The sequence below is a fragment of the Orycteropus afer genome, unplaced genomic scaffold (genome assembly GCF_000298275.1).
Source record: "Orycteropus afer afer isolate SDZICR_OR568_19922 unplaced genomic scaffold, OryAfe1.0 scaffold00206, whole genome shotgun sequence".
In the NCBI taxonomy this organism is placed as follows: Eukaryota; Metazoa; Chordata; class Mammalia; order Tubulidentata; family Orycteropodidae; genus Orycteropus; species Orycteropus afer.
This window is the reverse complement of record NW_006921793.1, coordinates 4,114,347-4,137,455: the sequence shown is the minus strand read 5'-3', so window position 1 is coordinate 4,137,455 and position 23,109 is coordinate 4,114,347. Positions and strand designations below refer to the sequence as shown.

The window sequence follows — 23,109 nt, the reverse complement described above, 5'->3', positions numbered from 1 at the left end:
GTACTAAGGAGACAGAGCCTAACTCAGGAGATTTTGAGTAACTGGCAAGGAAAGATGAGGAGGATTCCTCAAACCAAAAACTCAAACTCAGGGCCTTCAAGCCAATTCCAACTCATGGCGACCTCCACTGAGTTTCCAAGGCTGCAAATCTTTATAGAAACAGATGACCTCATCTTTCTCCTGTGAAGCAGATGGTGGGTTCAAACCACTGAGCTTCTGTTTAGCAGCTAATGCCTTGACTACTATTCTACCAGAGCTCCTTGAGGATTCCATGGGGAAGTGGCTATTTAAGGTTGAAGACTGTTACAAGTGGGCCTGAGACTGCTCGCATAGTCATGTTTGAAAAGCTAGGAATAAGCAGGTGTGTCTGAAATATAGGGACTAGTGGGGAGTGAGACCAGAGACGCGGCTGGGGTTAGAGCCAATAATGCCTAAATGTCTTACTGTTCTATTGGCCCAGGACATACACATGGTTCATTCAATCCTCACTTTCTTTAGCTTGTTCTTCCAAAGTCATTGTGGTAATTAAGGTTACTTGTCAACGTGGCTGGACCTGGTTTTGAGTGTCTGGTAGCATGGATTCACCATGATGAAACTAGTAATCAGCTCCATGGTGGAATCTACTGTGAGCAGCTGAGTAGCTACTTTAGGGATGCGGTCTACTCCCAGTTTGTAAGGAGCAGATTTAGGAATGGTCTGTAGCTTTTTGGGACACCTGAATCCTACATATACTGAGTCATTGTTCAGCAGCCTGCCATGTTGTCTACCAATCCTGGGACTCTTAATGGCCTTGAATCAATGACCTGCCATGTTGTTTGGTAATATTGGGAATGTGCCTTTTTTTTAATTGTTGGCCTTGGGTTTGTCAGTGTCAGCAGCCAGCAGCTGCATGAATGAAGAAAGCCTCCAACTTTAGTGGGCTGGGGGCAAGAGACAGAGCTTACGCCCAAGGTCAAGAGGCTTTTACTCAGTCCCTAGAGCCTGGCATTTTGAACTCAGACTTCCAGCCTCCAAAACTGTAAGAGAATAAACTCCTGTTTATTATAGCCACCCATGTGTGGTATTTTCTATTAGAGTAGCATGAAGTAACCAAAACAGTCATCTTCAAATGAAGCTTCCCCTGGCTACTCTATTCCAAACATCAGCTAATATACAATATATTCCTATCAATATAGAGTTCCCTTCTCGTATCCCCTTACTTTTTTTTTTCTCCTTAGCACTCATCACTATCTAACAGTCTCTGTATTTTCCTTATATAAAATAGCCAGAGATTTGCATTATGTTGTCCATGACAGGATGCTGAGACACACAGTGGGTGCTGGGGAGGTATCTGCTGAATGCATGAATTGACAGCTCTAGGGCCTCATCTACCCTCTCTCACTCCTTAAAAGGAGGGGCAGTCTGCCTTGGGGGAAGATAAGCAGGTCTCTAAATTCCATGCGTTCCTCTAAATTCCAAGGGCAGTTGATTTAGGTATTATTAATAGTTTGGTGGCATCCCTGCACTTCTTCTCTCATTGATCACAAATAATCCTGAGAAAATTCAAGGCACTAAACTCACTAAATATAACTTGTCAGACCTGATAGACTAACATGGGTAATTTTATTCACTCAGTGATAACAAATAAATCTATGAGCTCAAACTTATAAAAGAGAACAGTTTAAGGACTCAACATGCAAACACAAAAAGCCTATGAAAAAGCCATGTTGCTTGTGATTTAGATTACTGACACCATTATGGACAAGGGCTATGAAAATGGGGAAAAATGAATTCTTTTGGTGAAGCAAGGCTTTTGTTTTTGTTTCTTTTCCTTCTTAAAGAAACATCCTAGAAGACCTGGGGACTCCAAAAAAACATACTAGATGTCTCTAAGGGATGGTATAGCAATGACTTAGCCACAGTGAAAACAAATTCACTAGTTTATCATGAGTTAAAACACTGATCAAAATATATAGGAAATGCCTAAGTGAATAGCATACATAAGAAGCATTTTAGCAACCACTTGCATTCTTTTGAAAGGAGAAAAATGCAAGAAAGCCAGCATCATACTCCACACCTACCTACAGGAGTGTCATTTGACTCCACAGGTGGTGAAAGAAAAGCTAATTTATAAGGAAAAAAAGTAGAAATAAAAATAAACTACAGTAAGTAAAATGGATTTCTATTGTTTAAGCAAAGGAGTTTTTCAACGAATAATAGTCATACTAGCACAATCTATAGTCCGATAAATGTGCTGAAAATTAAGTTCTTCATTAACATTTTCATCAGTACCTTTTTAAATGGAAATTTAAGAGGAAAAAACATTAACTCATCAATGGAAAAGAGATTCGATTGTATGTTTGGATCAATTCTCTTATAAATAGCATTCTCTTTGAAAAGATGAATATAAAGAAAGATAGATTACCTTGGTATCTTTGAACCCGGCCTTTTCCAAATGGCATTGGTAAATTCAAAGGAATGTAATGCTCATGATTGCACACCACACGAAGGAATTCAAATTTGTATTCAAAAAGAGTCTGCAGGAAAAAAAATACGTAGTCATAAATTAAATATCTCACTGGGTAACTGAATTTATTCAGCACCCTAAAATAACTTCTCAGTCTTTAGTTCATTGGCTCTATTGGAAATGCATTCTCTATGTCATTTTAAAGATCTCAGAATGGTTGCAGGCATTTGTGTGCAAATTGAGAACAAAATTAAGCAATGTCTTCTACTGACTATCAGGGTATTTATTATTCATGTTCTTCCTGCTTCAGTATAAGATTTCAGACAGCTTATAATTATGGACACAGAATCAAAACAACAAGAAAATTAATTAGACAGATGTTTATTAAAATAATAATAATAATAATAATAAAAACCCACCACCAAGGGAAGAGTCAGAGATACTTCTACCAGAGAAAAGCTACATGGTTACTTCTGTTATCTTATTAAACAAACTATGATTCACAACACCTATACTTTTAGTTTTGCCCTTGAGAAGTTATTTCAGGTATTTATAAGAAAATCAACAGATATGTTTATGTCTCCTCTGGGACCAATGTGTCCCTAGCATCTTACTCTGGAGTCCTTGGGTGGTGCTAATGGTTCATCACCAGGTGCTCAGCTGTTGGAAGTTTTGAGTCTACCCCGAGATGCCTCAGAAAGAGGTGATCTGCTTCTGAAGACTCAGCCACTGAAAACTCTACGACACTACTGTGACACACACAGGGTCACTGTGAGACAGGACTGACTCCACAGCACCTGGTTTAGTATTTCACACTAGTACAAACGTGAATACTAGTATCTCCAACAGAGGGGAGTGAGTTGTGACTCTGCGACTGAAAGGATATTTTTGTATGTTAATAGAGAGAAACAGGTGGATTCCCAAAGATAAACAAGAAGGAGAAGGAAGAGTGTGTAACATCCATATTACCTTTGGATCTCCAGGAGCAAAGCAACTGATGTAGTTGTTGATTTGCTTAAAAACAAAGCCCCTGTCCATAAAGGTGAAACATCTCTGTGGAGGAAAAAAAACAGATGGGTAAGTACTGTATTTCAGGCCCAAAATTTTGGAGAGTTGGGTTCAAATCAAAGTTCATTATTAATTAAGTTTACCTTTTGCATGAAAGCATGCAATCAACATTGACTGAACACCTACTGTATACTAGTCACTCTGCTAGAGAGCTACTTAAAAAGAACCTTTTAGTCATTTAACTGACATCATCCCCACTGAGAGACTCACCTTGATGAAGCCAGCAAGGCTATGGTTTGCATTCTTGGACGCCTCTGGGTTATCTCTAAACTTCTGAGTGATGTGTGGCATCAGCATATTAACAACAGTTTCAACTGCATGATGAAACGATGCAGGAAACCTCTGGTTTCGAAGTAACTGAACAGAATTTAAAGCAAACATTTATCATTTTGGACTTGCAGCCCTGTAAAAAAAACTGTCATCCCTGAGTCCATGTTAAAAACCTAGCGTTCTAACTTTCTTATATGAAATTAAATGAGTTATTCTTTCTTCTTTGAAAGTCCTACTTACCCCTGGCCCCCCCAACACACACACATACACACACACACACACAAACCCGAGTTGCATGAAGTCGATTCTGACTCATGGCATCTCCACGTGTGTCCAAGTAGAAACGGACTCCATAGCGTTTCAAACTCCCAAACCAAACTCACTGCTGTTGAGGGGGATCTGACTCAGCGACTCCTCCTTGGGTTTCTGAGGCAGTATCACTATGGAGGTAGATTGCCCAACCTTCCTTCCAAGGAATGGCTGGTGGTTTGAACTGCCAGCCATCTGGTTAGCAGTCAAATGCCTTAGGCAGTACACTACCAGAGCTCAGGGGCTGATTTTTTAGAAGTCACCAGGTCTGCCTTCTGAGGTGCCTCTGGGTGGACTTGAATGTCTAACCTTTTGGTTAGCAGCCAAGTGCATTAGCTTTCTGTACCATCCAGAACTCCTCAGGGTACTATTTGCATATTTAAATGCTACAAATAAATGCTATGGGTTACTCTCAACTAGAGCTCTCAAACTTCATTGTATTAAACATTTTGGAAGTGTTTGTAAAAATGTAGATTCAGCTTCTACTCCCAGAGGTTCTGATTCAGGAGTTTGGCAGAAGGTGGGGCAAGAACTTGTATTTTTACTAAATAGCTTGGGTGAGTGTGATGCCTGCACCTCTTAGACCTCTTTTTGGAAAACAATGGCTTGGGTTTGAGCTTCAAGTAATGAAACTGAAAATATGTAGATGATTGTACTTTACTAAACTGCTTAGAAGCAGTCTTCTTCAACTTAACTTCACGGAACAGGTTTTCCCTATCAGCAATGTTTTTATAAGCAATTAAACCCACACTAACTTCATAATCAGCATGTCTTACAGATCTTCTACATAGCAGACACTGTACTAAATATTTTTACGTACTTCTTAATTAAAGTCTTACACAATCCCTTATGAGTTTAATTCTCATTTTATAGAGGGTCAGAGAGGTTAGGTAATTGTGTCTTTGGCCACACAGCAAACAACTGGCAGACCAGAAGATTCAAACCCACATCTACCACAAGGCCAAAGCCTGTGCTCTTTTTGCTACATGATGCCACAGTGTCCCATCCCTGTTCCCAGTAACCGAAACCATTTATAAAGACCCTGCAATGTGAAGGACACTGCACTGGATGCTTCCTTAATTTATCCATTCTCATTACATTTATATATCCAAAGGAGTTGAAAGCCAGGAGTCTAACAGATACTTGTACACCAATGTGTATTGCACCATTATTTGTATTGGTCAAAACATAGAAACAATGCAAGTGTCTGTCAACAGATAAATGGATATGCAAAATATGGTATATATGGGCAATTGAATACTATTTTGCCATAAAAAGGAATGGCATTCTAATATATGCTACAATACGGATGAACCTTGAAAACATTATATGAAGTGAAAGAAGTAGACACAAAAGGGCAAATATTCTATGATCCAATTTACATGAAGCATCTAAAATAGGAGTAGTACTGGTGGTGCAATGGTTAAGTGGTTGGCTGCTTACCAAAAGGTTGGCAGCTCGAACCCACAGGAGAAAGATGTGGTAATCTGCTTCCATAAAGATTATAGCCTTAGAAAACACATGGGGCAGTTCTACTCCGTCCCATGGTCACTATGAGTTGGAATCAGAGATAAAAAGTAGACTAGGGGCCCCAGAGCTCTGGTGGCACAGTGCATCAGGCATTTGGCTGCTAACCAGAAGGTCAGTGGTTCAAACCCACCAGGTGCATCTACTTCCATAAAGATTTACAGCCTTGGAAACCTAATGGGTGTCATATGAGTCAGAATCAACTTGATGGCAGTAGGGTATGGGCTTGAGGACCAGCAATGGGGAGTTAGTTTTTAATGAGTAAAAGAATATATGCTTGGGGTGAGAAACAAGTTTTGGAAACAAATGGTGGTGATGACTGCAAAAGAGTGTGAGTGTGATTTATGTCACTGGATTGTATACTTAAAAATGATTAAAAATTCACTGCCGTCGAGTCAGATCTGACTCACAGCGACTCCTCCTTGGGTTTCTGAGGTGGTATCACTATGGAAGTAGATTGCCCAACCTTCCTTCCAAGGAGTGGGTGGTGGGTTTGAACCGCCAGACTTTGGGTTAGCAGTCAAATGCGTTAGGCACTATGCCACCAGAGTTCCCTTAAAAATGATTAGAAGGGTAAATAAATGTTATCACTCTTTTATTACAATAAAAACAAACAAAACAATACAACAAATTTTGAAATGCCAAAGGGATTTTGTTCTCTTTACAAACAACCAAGAACTCTACAATCCTGAGGTGTCAGCCTCAATAAATGCTCAGCTTCTAAGACCCCAGTTAAGGTCAGCTCTGACCACCAAGCATGACTGCTGGCTACCCAAGCTGACCACTCCTGAAAAAGAGATCTTCCAAGATATGTCTGTAGCCTTCAGAAGAGGGCTGAGTCAATGCATGCTAAAACTGTTAGATGGAAACAAGATGGGAGAACCCTATCATGAACCAATCAGGTAGATACCATCTAAGCCCACCGATAATGTTATCATCAGTAAAAGTGGGACAAACAGACCCACACAGCTGCTGAAGTGTTGCAGTAGTACCACCTATGAAAGATGCTTGCCAAAAAGAAAATCAAAGTTGAATCTCATCCAGCCTCTAGATATAATGACAAGTTCACAGGAAAACACAAGGACATAGGAGTGACTATAAGCTTACAATCAGCCAAATCTAGAATGTGGGCAATCCTGCAGGGTAAATGACCCACTTTCTTCAACAAAAACATGGCACGAAAAAACCAAAACAGAGATGCAACCGTTCAAGATTAAAAGAGACGTCAAAGGCACATCAATCAAATGCACCATGTGGACCCTGTTTCTATTCGATTCAAACAAATCAACTATGAAATGACATACTTTAGACAACTGAAGAAAACTGAATATAGCCTGTAGATGATCATAAAGACATATTGCTAATTTTGTTGGGTGTGATAATGGTATAGCGGTTATGTTTCTTATCTGTTAGATATCTTCAAATGAAATAATGCTTGGGAATTTAAAATATTCCAGGGAAAAAAGTGGGAGAGTGGATATTTGAAATAAAGATGGGAAACTGTTGATAACTGTTGGAGCTGGGTGATAGGTACACAACATTATACCATTCCCTCCACTTTTGTTGTTACCTTTGTAACTTTTGATAAATTTTGAAAATTTCTGGAAGAAGGGATTTTTTTTTCTTAAAAAGAAAGAAAATGTGAAGAGTGATGCTGTCCAGTGGTTATGAGGACAACTCAGTGCCTTTGAAGCCTGACATAAAGCTCTCCCTGCAGTGACAAACACCTATTGTGAAGAGTCCTAATTTGGCAACAAAACAAACTAAAGTCTTTTGACGAGATGAGACACACACCTTAATAACACCTAAGGAATTAGATGTTTTTATGGGGATTACTATAAACTAAAATGGAAAAAAAAAAAAAAAAAACCCTTGGGTAATGGGTTGACGCTCAAGGGGGTGAGTATATAAGAGCTGGCTCAAAGGAGAGGACACAGACTCTAAGAGACTTCTCAGCCAAACTACAGTCCCACTCCTGCCCCATGTTCTGCTGCGGGATCTCTGGCCAGCGCTGTTGCAGCGTTCCCACTGGCCCAGCCACCACCATCTGTTCCTCTGAAAAATGCTGCCACTGTCGGGTCTGCCTGCCCAGCACCTGTCTACATGAGATCAGCCTCCTCCAGCCAACCTGCTGTGACCGCCGCCGCCCACCCAGCTGTCAGCCAGACGCTTATGTGCCATCCTGCTCGCTGCTCAATTCCCGCCACTCAACACCTGGACTGAGCGGGATCCACCTGACCACTCACATTCAGCCTTGCTGTGAAGGCCCCTGCAGGCCCTGCTGCTGACCAGTGGGGTCTCAGAGACCCAGGGATACACCATGCCACGTCCTAGTGTCATCTCAGCCCTGACAATGGCTGCTGCCCAAACCACTGCCTCATGTATAAGGACTTCTGAATATTCTCAAATTTTCAACTCTTTGTTCTTATTGTGCTCATCCGTACTCATATGTGGTATAGAGACTTCTTTTCTATGGGCTATTTTTCTTCTTTCTGAGATATAATAAAGTTATTAATTGATAAATATCATTTTTCTAGCTTAGCAAACAACAAAACAGTCACGGGGTTGAGGAGAAATCTGTTAAATGATATGTCCTAGCAGTTTGAGGTTATTCTCCCCTACTAGAATTCTTTTGTTACTACTTCCTCTCACTAGTTCTTCTCTAACTTTTCTTCCCCTCTCACCCACTTACTATTTTCATTCACAAAATATCAATCTTTTCTATACACTTTCCATGTTTTTTTCTCTCTTTACTGTGTTGGGGCCATGAGAATGGGGTCTCTCCTCTCCCAATGCAGGGCCCTAGCTGCTGTGCTTTGAAATCCATTGTTGCATCGGCCCCTTGGGGACACCTTGCACAGGTTGCTCATAGCCAATGGCAGGATGGCAAGAATGCTAAGGTAAGTGTGTTCCTGGGAGATATTCCTGGGGACCCCTCTGACAACTGATTTTGGCTCTAGGACTTTCCAGTGGACTTGCTAAACTTAGAATTGTACCAGTCCTTCCCCTTTCTCCTTGGGTCAGACCTGCACTGCAGTCTGATGGCTCTCTCAGACTCTCCTGGGCTGCCCAATTGCCCTAGTCATTCCCCTGCAACTCTCTCTTGCATATCTAATCCTATCTGGCAACCCAGACTAACACAATCTTTTTCTCCAGAGAAAAGCTCAGGCTTATGGTTTCAGCAGACTGGTGCTGACAAATCTTTTTCTTAGTTTTGTTTGTTCTGGTTGTTTAGTTTTATCTTCCTTGTTCAACCCTGAATCTCCATCTGCTAACTAGAAATTTCTATTTGGCTATGCCACTGTCCCTTATGGCTACAACTGCTAGATGTCTCCTAGTATCCTGTTCTTGCTTCTCTATCATAGTAATGGAACTTCAATTTTTTAACCAAGCACATGGATACTCAGAATAAAGACTACATTTCCCAGCACTCTTTGCAGCTTCGTGTGCTAATAGGACTAAGTCTGGTCAATGGGATAGTAGTGGCAGTGATTTGTGCAATTCTGGGCTACATCCTCAAAGGGAAAAGGTGTGTCTTCCCTTTCCTTCCACCCCTTACTATGGCTATAATGTGGATGTGGTGGTGAACTCAACTTGATCGAGGGGATGAGGGTAGCACTCCAGGTAAAGAAAGCAATGAGATGGAAGGAAACTGGGCCCCTGATAACTCTGCAGAAAAGAATTCCCTTATTAGCTTGAATTTCCATGTGAGAAAAATAAACTTTTTTTTTTCTTGTTTAAGTCACTGTTATTTTAGATCTGTCATAGCAACTGAACCTAGAGCCTAATACCTCCCTCCAAAGCATAAGCTATCGCAAGTATAACATCACCTCCCATCTTCCCAGTTAACCAACTCCTCTACTCCACTACCTCTCTCAAAAGCTCTATTATGCTTTCAGAGTTAATATCTAGGTGGCCTTTTCCCCCTCACTCAAATCTGATTTTATATGTCCCTTTACTTTTTTTACATTTGGCTTACTGAGATACAGTTTTCATACGATAAAATCTACCCTTGTAACAAGTAGTTTGGTACATTCTGATATATACACACCACTGGGTAATAACAACCATAATCAATATACAGTAGTTTGTCACCACAGTAAGTCCCCTCAAGCCTCTATGCAGTCAATCTCTTTCTTCTACCCTTAGCAACCACTACTCTGTTTTCTGTCTCTGTGGTTTTTCTTTTTCTGAACTGTCATAAAAATGGACTCATTATAATATATAGTCCTTTGTGTACAGCTTCTTTTACTTAATATGATGCTTTAAGATTCATCCATGTTGTTGAATGAATCAATACTTTGTTCCTTTTTATTACTGAGTAGTATTTCATTGTATGGATAGACTGTAATTTGTTTACTCATTCAATTTGATAGGTATTTGGATTGTTTCCAGTTTCTGGCTATTATTAAGAAAGCTGCTATGAACATTTGCATGCAAATGTCTTCATGTGGACATGTTTTTTAATTTCTCATCAGTAAATACCTAGAAGTGGACCTCCTGCATTGAATTACTGGCTCTTTTCTTATTAGTCTCTTATTCATTATATTCTCCACTCTCATCCACAATCCCATCTCAACCCTCACAAAGCTAGATGGCCATCAGATTGTATCTAAACTGTCCTTTCATACTATTGCAGTTAGATGGTTTAAAAATTAAATATAAAAAAATGACTGTCCCATTAGCCTGTTCCATAGGCAGGTGCCCAGAATATCTTAATATAATAGTTCCAGAGGGTAAGTAGGCTCACTGATGTAAAAGTATACCAGCCACTCCAGCCAAACAACAGACAGGTATATAAGGTGAACATTAACGCCAGGTAGGTACAGGCCTTAGACCAACCAACTAAGGAAGATCAGAAGGGCAGTATTTGCATAGAGATAGCTCAGAGGGCAGGAATGCAAAGGCAAGAAGGATACAGGGAAAAGGTAACCACAGGGAGGAAGTGGAAGAGTGCTGTTATATTATGGGGATTGCAATCAATGTCATGAAACAAAATGTGTATGAACTGTTGCATGGAAACTTCCACCCAAATCACACACACACACACACACACAAACTTAAGCCACTATGCTCACTTTCTTGTCTGATTACTCCTGCTAAAGAACCTACTGTGCCCTCATGGTGGCCTCACCAGATCAAGTCTGCTGCCTGGCTCTCAAAATCCCCATAATCTCACCTTTGTTGTGAGCTAGTCTTATTTTTCATCTGCCCTCTCAATCTAAAAAATCAAAACTCACTGCCATTGAGTTGATTACAACTTATAGCAACCCCCGTTGGGTTTGCACAGGTGTAAATGTTTACAGAAGTAGACTGCCCAATCTTCCTTCTGCAGAGCAGGTGGTGGGCTTGAACTGCTGACCTGCTGATTAGCCGCTGAAGGCCTTATCCACTATGCCACCAGAGCTCAATCTAACCAGCTTGAATTCCACCACAGAGGTTCTTACCTCCACAAGAGCTGTTTCTTCCAGCTAACACTCAACTGCTCTTCATTGCAGCATCCCTCAAGGCCACACAAGGTTCCATCTCTATTTCCACATTATTATCTTGTCATTCTTGTAGCCTACACATACTCCCACATTTTTCCCTAATTGTTTCTTGGCTGAATATCTTCTTTCTCCAACTGTGACAGGCTCAAGGTTGAGGATTCATACTCTATTCCTGCTCAGTTCTCTGCACATAGCAAACAGCCATTCAAGGCACTTGGTTGCACATGTAACTTACATACTGTACTTGCAAGTTCAATTTAGGAGAAGTTCAAACAGTCCATTTAGAGTATGTACCATACTGCTCTTCTTCTACTTTTCAAAAATGAAAGCTTTTTCTTCGCTCAGATAAGCCACAAAATGGTTGAAAAACAAGTTACACTTACTCAAGGATGTATACTCATCCTACCTCATGCCAGATTTTCCAATGCCCTTTCTTGAAGAAAACTGTGGAACGTTAGTAGCAATTTGCTTGATTCAGTGTGGGAGGAATGGAAATGCAAATCTAGTGTGCAGAAATTATAGTTGCTAAATATAAAAGACAGAAAAGAAACACCAAAAGAATGCTGACCATAAGAACAGAGTGTTGGGGAGAAGGGGCTCTTGTTAGACGAAATCTGTTTTATAGTTTCCTCAGAAACCACTTATTGTAAATTTCAAGTACAAGTCATCTATAAAACACTATATAGTCTGGCATAGTCACACATAATCAATCCAAATTTTGTATGTTCATCTGTTGTAATAAGGAAACTACTTATTTTAGATGTTAGTCCAAAGAGATGCTCTGATTCACACCCTTTCCTCAGCAAATGTAACTAAATAGGGTTTTATTGTTTTGGTGGGGCAGTGGGGAGAGTTGAGAAGTGGAGACAGCCACCTCTGCCTCAGCGAGCATGCAGCATTAAAAGCAAGCATAACACACAGGGTGACAGCTCAAGGGGCAGGAGTATATGAAGGAAAGGACACAGGGAAGAGGTAACTATGGGGAGGAAGTAGTAGGGAAGCTGTTACATTGTGGTAAATTGTAGTCAATGTCATGAGACAAAGTGTATGTGAGGTGCTGTATGAAAAATGAATTTTCTCTATAAACTTTCATGCAAATCACAATTAAAAAAAAAAAGCAAGCATAACAACGTGCAAATTTATCCTTCCATGTAAATACACATCAGCTGGAGTCACCCCATTAACAAAGGCATTGCATGTTGAAGACTTTAGCTCAATATGCTAAAATGTCCCTAAATGCTCATCTATGCTAGATAACCTTTGGAGGGGAGCTTTTGAAAGCATTATCTGGCTTTTTTTTTTTTTTTAAATGAAATCCTGGCTCTGCTGCCTCTGTAAGACTAGTGTGCATCTTCTCAATGACACTTTAAGACTCGCCAACAAGGTAAAAAGTCAAGGTAAGGCTATGAAGACACTGGAATAAATTATCTTCAGCCTCAAAAAAAAAAAAAACAAAGGTTAACTGTGAGGAGATCTGATCAAAGTTTTAGAAATTATGAATAGTATAGGAATGGTGAATATGAATTTGTACCCTAAATTAAAAACACTAGAATATGGGACTAGAACATGAAGTTCTTAAAGTGTAAAGATAAGACACACACAAAAATACCTCATTCAAACTCATCAAATTCATGACTCTTAAGAAATGAGACCAACTGAAGGAAGGCTTCAGAAAACTTTGGAAAAATTCACAGATCAGTAATATGTATTGTAGAGAAAAAGTGGTATGGGATCTGTAGTGACATGAAGCACAAGCCATCTCAGAATTTTTTATTCACCCTGTAGAGGGGGCACTCTAAAAGTGAAAATGTTAAACTCTCCAGAGCTGTACATTTTTAAAACATCTTTTTAAAGTCAAGTATGTTAAGTTTTCTCCTTTTAGGTGCCAGTGTTTGTTTTTAAGTACAGCTGGATAACAATTTAAAAGTAAACTACCTCTAAAAACTCTTGGAATATTGTTTTAGCACCAGTATGTAATTAACTTACAGAAAAAGGTTATGCATAGTAACATTTTAGTGGTTTATGTAAAGTTCCAAAGACAAACTATTTCCCTAGAGGCTCTGGATAATCAAGCTATGAGGCTGGAAATGGCAGAACACCTGGGGGAGGCCGATTCTGATGCTGGCATTAGTTCTTGCATCTAAGTTGTGTGACCATGGACAGGTTTGACAAGTCACTTCATGGGTCTACATTTCTGTCTCCACATCTGTGAAATAAGGGAGGAGCTGGGCCAGATGACACCATCCAGGTGGCCTCTCATCTCTAAAATTCTATGGCTTAATTTGGCATCCTGAAAAGAGAATCATGCCATTAAATTCCAACCCACCAGCCACTTCTCGGAAGGAAGATGGGGCAATCTACTTCGGTAGTGATACTGCCTTGGAAACCCAAGGAGGGGTCGCTATGAGTCAGGTCTGACTCGACTGCACATAACAACAACAACAACATTAATTTTCTAACAGTTATACTTGATTTTCTCATTGATATTTGTCATTGATACTTGATTTTGAATGTAGTTCTTGTGTTTTTGGAAGTGTTAATGACCTCTCTAGACAGTCCTCCATGTGGTCCTTGCTGTAGTCATAGGAGGGAATATGCCATAATAGTTCCCTAAATCTGTGATGCTGGACCCCAAGCTTTTTGCCTCCATAGTCATATTCTCTACCTATCGCCCTTGCTCTCCTCCTTTACCTAGCCCATTATTTATTCTTCAGATCCCACCTCAGTCCACATTTCTTCCAGGTAGTTTTCTTTTATTCCCACACCCCCTGTACTTGGAGCACCAGGCACCCACCCCGAGAATGGTACATACTGGGAATATGAATACTTTTTGAATGAGTCAGCTATATTTTTAAATATCATAAAGTCACTATTCTGTCTAAAGTCACATTCATTTAGGTGACAGATCAAAATAAAAAAATCCAGTGAGGCCTTGAGCCTATCCTGTATCTGACAGTGTTTTCAATTGAAAGGTAATAGATGCAAATGATGTGTGTGTGTGTGTATGTGTACTGAATACTGCCAAGTAGACAATCTGCTAGGTTTTTCCTTGGCAGGCTGTTCCAACATTTAGATGGTACGTTACTCTGTGGAAGGCAGGGAGGGCACACTTCCATCTGGCATCTCTCTCTCTCAGCACTAAAATCAGAAATGTTACATTGGAGTTTGAAAAAATAAAAAAGAAAATGACCTGGCCAGGTATCAGTGCCTGTTCTACTAGAGAAAGTATAGTTTTAGCTTCCAACCACCAACTCACCTGGCAAAAATCTGGCAACCTTTCACACTGCTTCTTCAGAGTGTCCAGTTCCCTTGCCCAGGAATTCTAGATGGTGAACCTTCCCCTCCCTATTGATCCTCTCTCTTACCCGCCAGAATCCAACAGCATGAACACTCATTCTAGAAGAGTGTCTAGCACCATGCCCAATGCACACTGTACAGGTGCTCCCCACTCTTAAAAGAATCCCACATGACCCTGCTTTCAGTCTCGATACAGCAATAATTCCTATTCATAATGACAATTCCTGGATACTGCAAGTTTCAGAGGAATTTTGAAATCATCAAAACAAAAAAGTTACATTGCCACCTGTGTTTACTGCATTTGAATTTTATAAAAAGTTTACCAATGTTTTGGCCTCAGTCAGCCAAAGGAGGCCAGTCACACTGTGAGAGGCATCAGTCCAGATCAGTTATCTCATGACAGAGACCAACATGAACAAGGGGATAGCATGTTGTTTCCATTATTGTTAGGTGCCGTCAAGTCGTTTCCGACTCATAGCGACCCCATGTACAACAGAACGAAACACCGCCCGTTCCCGTGCCAGCTCCACAATCCTTGCTATACTTGAGCCCACTGTCGCAGCCACTGTGTCAATCCATCTCCTTGAAGGTCTTCCCCTCCTTCGTTGACCCGCCACCCTACCAAGCATGACATCTTTCTCCGGGGAATGGTCCCTTTTGACAACATGACCAAAGTAGGTGAGATGAAGTCTGGCTATCCTCACTTCCAAGGAGCATCTTGCGTGCACTTCCTCCAGGACAGATTTGTTAGTTCTTTTGGCAGTCCATGGTACCTTCAGCATTCTTCGCCAGCACCACAACTCAAAAGCATCAACTCTTCTTCTGTCTTCCTCATTCATCGTCCAGCTCTCATATGCATACGAGGCGAATGGAAATATCATGGCTTCTATCAGGCGCACCTTAGTCCTCAAGGAGACATCCTTGCTCCTCAGCACTTGAAAGAGTTCCTTCGCAGCTGACCTGCCCTGTGCTACACGTTGTCTAATGTCCTGACTGCTGCTTCCATTGGCATCGATCGTAGAACCAAGCAACGTGAATTCTTTGACAACCTCAATCTTTTCTCCATTTATTGTGATGCTGCTCATTGGTCCAGTTGTGAGGATTTTTGTTTTGTTTATATTGAGATGTAATCCATACTGCAGACTGTGTTCCTCAATCTTCATCAGTAAGTGCCTCAAGTCATCCTCACTTTCAGCAAGCAAAGTTGAAACATCTGTGTATCTCAGGTTGTTAATGATTCTTCCTCCAATCCTGATGCCATGTTTTTCTTCATATAGTCCAGCTTCTCAGATTATTTGCTCAGCATATAGATTGAATAAGTATGCAGAAAGGATACAACCCTGACACACTCCCTTCCTGATTTTAAAACATGTAGTGTCCCCTTGTTCCATTCGAACGACAGCCTCCTGGTCAAGGTACAGGTTCCTCATGAGTACAATCAAGTGTTTGGGAATTCCCATTCTTCTCAATGTTATCCATAATTTGTCATGATCCACACAATCAAATGCCTTTGCATAGTCAATAAAGCACAAGTAAACATCTTTCTGGTATTCTTTGCCTTGAACCAAGATCCATCTGACAGCAGCTATGATATCCCTTGTTCCACGTCCTCTTCTGAATCCAGCTTGCACCTCTGGAAGTTCTGTCAATATACTGCTGCAACCATTTTTGAATGATTTTCACTAAGATCTTACTTGAGTGTGTTATTAATGATATTGTTTTATAATTTCCACATTCTGTGTGATCACCTTTGTTTGGAATGGGTACAAATATGGATCTTTTCCAGTCAGTTGGCCAGGTAGCTGTCTTCCAAATCTCTTGACATAACTGAGTGAGTGCCCCCAGTGCAGCATCTGTTTGTTGAAATATCTCAATGGGTATTCCATCAATTCCCGGAGCCCTGTTCTTCATCAATTCCTTCATTGCAGCTTCGACTTCCTCCTTCAGTACTATTGGTTCTAGATCATATGCCACCTCCTAAAATGGATGAAGATTGACCAGTTCTTTTTGGTACAGTGACTCTGTATATTCCTTCCATCTTCTTTTGATGTTCCCTGCCTCATTCATTGTTTTGCCTTAGAATCTTTCAATATTGCAACTCAAGGCTTACATTTTTTCCTCAATTCTTTCAGCTGGAGAAATGCCGAGCGTGTTCTTCCCTTTTGGTTTTCTAACTCCAGGTCTTTGCACATTTCATTATAGTTATAGGCTTTGTCTTCCTGAGCTGCTCTTTAAAATCTTCGGTTCAATTCTTTTATCTTGTCATTTCTTCCATCTGCTTTAGCTACTCTCCGCTCAAGGGCAAGTTTCAGAGTCTCTTCTGTCATTCATTTTGGTCTTCTTTTGTTGTCTTTTTAGTGACCTCTTGCTTTCTTCATGGATAATGCTCTTGATGTCATCCCACAATTCATCTGGTGTCTGGCCACTGGTGTTCAATGCATCAAAATCTATTCTTTAGATGGTCTCTAAATTCAGGAGGGATAGATTCAAGATCATACTTTGGCTCTCGTGGACTTATTTTAATTGTCTTTAACTTCAAGTTGAACTTGCATATGAGCAATTGATGGACTGTTCCACAATCAGCTCCTGGCCTGGTTTTAGCTGAAGATATTGAGCTTTTCCACTGCCTCTGGTCACAGATGTAATCAATCTGATTCCTGTGTGTTCCATCTGGTGAAGTCCCTGTGTACAGCCACTGCTTGTGTTGTTGAAAAAAGGTGTTTGCAATTAACAAGTCATTGGTCTTGCAAAATTCTACCATGCAAGTTCCAGCATTATTTCTGTCACCAAGGCCAAATTTTCCAACTACCGGTGATTCTTCTTTGTTTCCAACTTTTGCATTCTAGTCACCAGTGATAATTAACACAACTTGATTGCAAGTTTGGTCAATTTCAGACTGCAGAAGTTGATAAAAATCTTCAATTTCCTCATCTTTGGCTTTGGTGGTTGGGGCATAAATTTGAATAATAATTGTATTAATGGTCTTCCTTGTAGGCATATGGATATTATCCTATCACTGACAGCATTGTACTTCAGGACAGATCTTGAAACATCCTTTGTGATGATGAATGCCACACAATTCCTCTTTAAACTGTTATACCCGGCATAGTAGATCATATCATTGTCTGATTCAAAATGGCCAAAACCAGTCCATTACAGCTCACTAATGCCTAGGATATCAATCTTTATGCGTCCCATTTCATTTTTGACAACTTCCAATTTTCCTAGATTCATACTTCATACATTCCATGTTCCAATTATTAATGCATGTTTGCCGCTGTTTCTCTTCAATTTAAATGGTGCCATGTCAGCAAATGGAGGTCTTGAAAGCTTTACCTCATCCATATGAGTAAGGCTGGGTTTACTCAGATGATGCAGCTCTTTCCCAGTCCTACTTTGAGAGCTTTCTAAGCTAAGTGACTCATCTTCCTCCTCTGTATTAGACAATGTTTCTGGACTATTCATAAATTTGTGCAGTAATGTATCAGACAGTGTTTCTCTGCTATTCATAAGGTTTTCCCTGGCCAATTCTTTGAGAAGTAGATGGCCTCCTCCTTCTTCCTAGTCTGTCTCAGTCTGCAAGCTGGGCTGATACCTATGCACAGGCACACCCCACTGAGTTTGAAACACCAGTGGCACAGCCTCAAGACTCACAGCAACAAGTCACCACAGTAGGACAAACCGACAGACAAGTTTGTCTCCCTCAGCTGTTGGAAAACCCTCCAACCACCCTTACCTGGATCCCTGTGGCTAACTTCTCAATCTGTTCCAGTCCCCTTTGCCTTTTCTGTCCTCTCCCTGCTTCCCATCTCGCTGCTTGTGGGGGATGGCCTGGGTTCCCTCTCCTCACCTGGCTCCCTGTGGTTTACTCCTCAACCGCAGGAGACAGCATGGGGACCAGGTAATCTCTGCCACCCACAAAGTTATATACATCCAGACACCATCACAAGGAGCTTCTGAAGGAGAGGAACTCCAAAATTTAGCATTTATCCCAAAGAGATTGGGTTATCTCAAAGAGTCCATTAACTAGTTACAGAGGACAAGAGACTCGGGTCAGACACTTGCATCCAAACCGCAATGGACAAATGTCTACAATGGTTAGGACACTGAATAAACACAGGGTAGTTGGTGCTTTAAATTAATGCCCTCATTTTAATAAACTTGAAATTTACTAAGCTAATAAAAGAAACCCTGTGGCATAATAGTTAAGCACCAGGCTGCTGACAAAAAGGGCAGTGGTTAGAACCTACTAGTTGTTCCATGAAGAAAGACCTGGCCATCTGTTCCTGTAAAGATTACAGCCTAGGAAATACTACAGAGCAATTTTATTCTGTCCATGGGGTTACTATGAGTCAGCATCGACTCAACAACACATAACAACAACAACACCTAAAAGGAAAAGACTTTCTTTTCTTTGAATTTAATAATACAGTGGTTCAGGAGCATGGGCCTTGAAGCCAGACTTGGTTTCATAACCTAGCTCCTACACTCATTAGCAGTGTGACCCTGGGCAAGTTACTCAAGCACTCAGACATCAGTGTCCTCACCCAGAAAATGAGAGGTAAGAATACTATTTCCCTCGTAGGGTTGTTATGAAGCTAAAATGATTTATGACTTATAAATGTTGTAGAGGAGTCCTTGGGTGGTGCAAATTGTTAAGCACTCACCAAGCAACTGAAAGGTTGATGGTTTGAACCCAACTAGAGGCACTTTGGAAGACAGCCTGGCAATATGCTTCCTAAAGGTCAAAGCCTTGAAAATCCTATGGAGTACAATTCTATTCTGCACACATGGGTTGCCATGAGTTGGGATCAATGGCACCTAACAACAAAGCACTTAGAACAGTGCTGTAACTGGTCACACAGAAAGCATTCATAAACGTTATCTACCAAATGCAGTAAAGGAGCCTGTCCCAAAGAATAGCCACACAAACCTTGATGTCATGTAACATACCTTAACTTTGGAGTTCTCTATCAAGTGCTGAGCCATGGATTTTATCAAAACATCGAAGAAAAACCATGAATACTGAAAAATGGGGGGAAAAAGGGCTCCAGTAAGAAAAACAACAAATAATAAGGTGAGAGGTGTATTCTTTCAGACTGATAATGCTACTGATATGAAACAGGCACCAAACAGGTGTCTGGCAGTTGTTTTGCTTTCACACACTGAACAATAAATAACTCCATCTCCTAAGAAATTGGATGCATACACTGAGCGCAGATCAATCCACCAAGAGGCTCTGCTCCTCAGAATTACACATGCAGTCTTTCCTCTCGGCTAAATCTATTGTTTGCTGACATCTGTCTTTATAATCTCTGTATCAGTTTCTTCCAGTGCATTTTAATTTCAATATAATGACTTATTCAGACTTAAGAACAAGTGAAATTTTGAACTTAGTAATATTCCTATCACAAGACCCATATAGCAAACTTGGGATTGGAGAACTGACTCTAATGCCCTGTATATGGGGTAATGACCATCTCTTAGAGCACATAAAGGTAGTTAATTGATCAGTCTGTGGAGTTTGAATTTTCTTTGATGAATTCCAATATTGCAGAGCCACAATGGCCCTCCAACATACCTTAAGTAGTTTGTTGCTGGTGAGGAAATCAGCAGAAGGCTTGAGAATTGTGGTCATGGATTTGGTCAGTTCTTCATGCACTGTCTTATATTCAGAGGCAACATATGGTTCAGCCTTATAAGCATACTTTAAAGAAAAGGGAGAGATACTTTAATGTACTGCACTAGTTCTCAAAGTTGGTCAGGAACTTTGAGAGGTTACAAAGACTGGAGACCAGGAACAGAAGTACAACTGCATGGGTGGCAGAGGAAGGTGTGGAAATGGAAGGCAGGAAGGGTGACTGTCATGTGACAGAAAGAGGGAGACCTATATTTCCAGATTTCCAGGAAACTTATCCAAATATGTGAATCACCTGACTTTGATCAGTAGTCATCCAACCCAATAACTCCATCTCTACCAAAGACCCCAAGGAATTAATTATATATGACACTCAGTAATGGATTCCCTGAAGAACCTATCCCCTGCCCTCCCCCCAAAAAAACTAACATATAGTTATAATTCACAAATGTGGTGGTGGTGTTGTTAGGAGCCATCAAGTCGTCTCTGACTCACTGCAACCCTATGAACAGCAGAACGAAATGCTGCTCGGTCTTGTGCCAGCCTCATAATCCTTGTTATACCTGAGTCCATCATTGTAGCCACTGTGTCAATCCGTCTCCTTGAGGGCCTTCCCCTTCTTTGATGACCCTCCACTTTACCAAGCATGATATCCTTCTCTAGGGAATGGTTCCTCCTGACAACATGACCAAAGTAGGTGAGATGAAGTCTGGCCATTCTCGCTTCCAAGGAGCATTCCAGCTGCACTTCTTCCAGGACAGATTTGTTAGTCCTTTTAGCATACCATGGTACTCTTAGCATCCTTCTCCAACACCATAACTCAAAACCATCAACTCTTCTTAGGTCTTCCTTATTCATTGTCCAGCTCTCACATGCATAAGAGATGACTGAAAATACCATGGCTTGGGTTGCGCACACCTTAGTCTTCAAGGAGACATCTTTGCTCTTCAGCACTTGAAAGAGGTCTTTTGCAGCATATTTGCCCAATGCAATACATCACCAGATTTCTTGACTGCTGCCTCCAATGGTGTTGATTGGAGAACCAAGTAATATGAAGTCCTTGACAACTTCAATCTTTTCTCCATCCACCATGAAGCTGTTAATTGGACCAGTTGTGAAGGTTTTTCTTTTCTTTATATTGAGGTCTTTAATCTTCATCAGTAAGTGCTTCAAGTCATCCTCACTTTTAGTAAGCAAAATTGTGTCATCTGCATATTGCAGGTTGTTAATGAATCTTCCTTCAATCCTGATGCCACATTCCTCTTCAAATAATCCAGCTTCTTGGATTATTTGCTCAGCATATCGACTAAGTAAGTATGGTGAAAGTATGATATAACCCTGACGCACTCCCTTCCTGATTTCGAACCACGCAGTATCCCCTTCTTCTGTTTGAGAGACAGCCTCCTGATCTATGTACAGGTTCCTCATGAGTACAATCAAGTGTTCTGGAATTTCCATTCTTCTCAAATTATCCATAATTTGTTATGATCCACATAATCGAATGCTCTTGCATAATCAATAAAACATAAGTAGGTATCTTTCTGGTATTCTTTGCTTTCAGCTAAGATCCATCTGACATCAGTAATGATATCCCTGGTTCCACGTCCTCTTCTGATTCCAGCTTACATTTCTGGAAGCTCTCTGTCAATATACTGCTGCAAGTGTTTTTGAAATATCTTCAGTAAGATTTTACTTGCATGTTTTATTAATGATATTGTTTGATAATTTCCACATTCTGTGAGATCATCTTTCTTTGGAATGGGTACAAATATGGATCTCATCCAGTCAGTTGGCCAGGTAGCTGTCTTCCAAATCTCTTGGCATAACCAAGTGAATGCCTCCAACAGGGCATCTATTTGTTGCAACATCTCAATGGGTATTCCTTCAATTCCTGGAGCCTTGTTCTTCACCAAATCCTTCGTCTTATTACAACTTCTGTTAATTTTTTGAACAATAGAACGAAATGCTGCTCAGTAAATGTTGAACATAAAAAAGAACTTATTGGTATTTATCCTAATGACATTTCTTCCTATTCCACATAGTTATCTAATTTGACTATTGGCCAGAACTAACCTATCTTAGGACCAACAGTTTTACTAGGAATTTAAATGGGAAAAAGAAAGCTAGGTATACCAGTGGCTTAGCAAAGAGCAAAATGAAATTCCTCTTTCGATTTCAACGTGACTAAGGTCACATTATTTGCAAAACGCATTAAGAGAAATGTAGTTGAAAGAATGAAGTTAAGTAAATAAATGCATGACTACTCTTCAGACTTCTGCTCATTTGGATACACACAATGATGTGAGATGTAGAGGAGAAAACATAAGCATTGTGTTTCAAGTATATCTCCAAACAACTACTTTTTTAAAAAATAAATTCTTAGAAGGAAAATTAGTGAGCCACAGACTTAAATGACCAGGACAGTTTATTTTACATACCTTAACATATGACCTCAAATGGCTTTCCAATCCTTCCTCATGGCACTGGGCAACCACATGAATAATGACCCTACACACCACAGGAATGAATAAAACAATGAATAATAATGAGAAAATGGAAATATTTCATTATCATCATAGTAGTAGTAGAATAATGATGATGTTATTGGAACCACAGGAAATAAAAGAATTAGCCAAGGCCCCTAAATACAAGATAAAAAGAAATTTCTTAAAAGGTAATGCTCAACACATACTAGCATCTCAGATATGTATAACTGTGCACCACATAAGGACAGACTGAAAAAGAAGCACATCTGTCTATCTGCCCATCTTACCGTGTCACGTTGACTGCAACTTCCTCCTGGGTCGCTCTGGTGAGGACTCGGAATAGCTGGTTTAAAATGGTGGGCAAGAAGGCAATCATCACATGGCCTTCCATTGCATGAAGACTCTAGAGATATGGAATGGCAAAGTTCCAGTTATATTTAAAAAGTATACGCATGCAAAGTAATTTCCACTCAGTTTCAAATAAGGATGGAAAAGCTCCATCTAAAATGCAGGAAACAATATAACAATATGGTAGGCAGAATAATGGACCCCTAATGATGTCCTTATCCTCATCTTCCA

The 23,109-nt window shown here is 40.4% G+C and overlaps 1 protein-coding gene across 1 annotated transcript in view; it reads right to left on the bottom strand.

Moving 5' to 3' along the window:
- Positions 1–23,109, bottom strand: part of DOCK9 (dedicator of cytokinesis 9) — a 294,626-nt gene that overhangs the window by 100,313 nt on the left and 171,204 nt on the right. The window contains exons 22-28 of the mRNA XM_042781963.1: positions 22,818–22,933; positions 22,483–22,552; positions 19,988–20,113; positions 19,360–19,431; positions 3,725–3,871; positions 3,416–3,499; positions 2,405–2,516 (exon numbers count right to left, since the gene is read on the bottom strand). Of these exons, the coding sequence (XP_042637897.1) occupies positions 2,405–2,516; positions 3,416–3,499; positions 3,725–3,871; positions 19,360–19,431; positions 19,988–20,113; positions 22,483–22,552; positions 22,818–22,933 (727 nt within the window). The remainder of the gene's footprint in view (positions 1–2,404; positions 2,517–3,415; positions 3,500–3,724; positions 3,872–19,359; positions 19,432–19,987; positions 20,114–22,482; positions 22,553–22,817; positions 22,934–23,109) is intronic.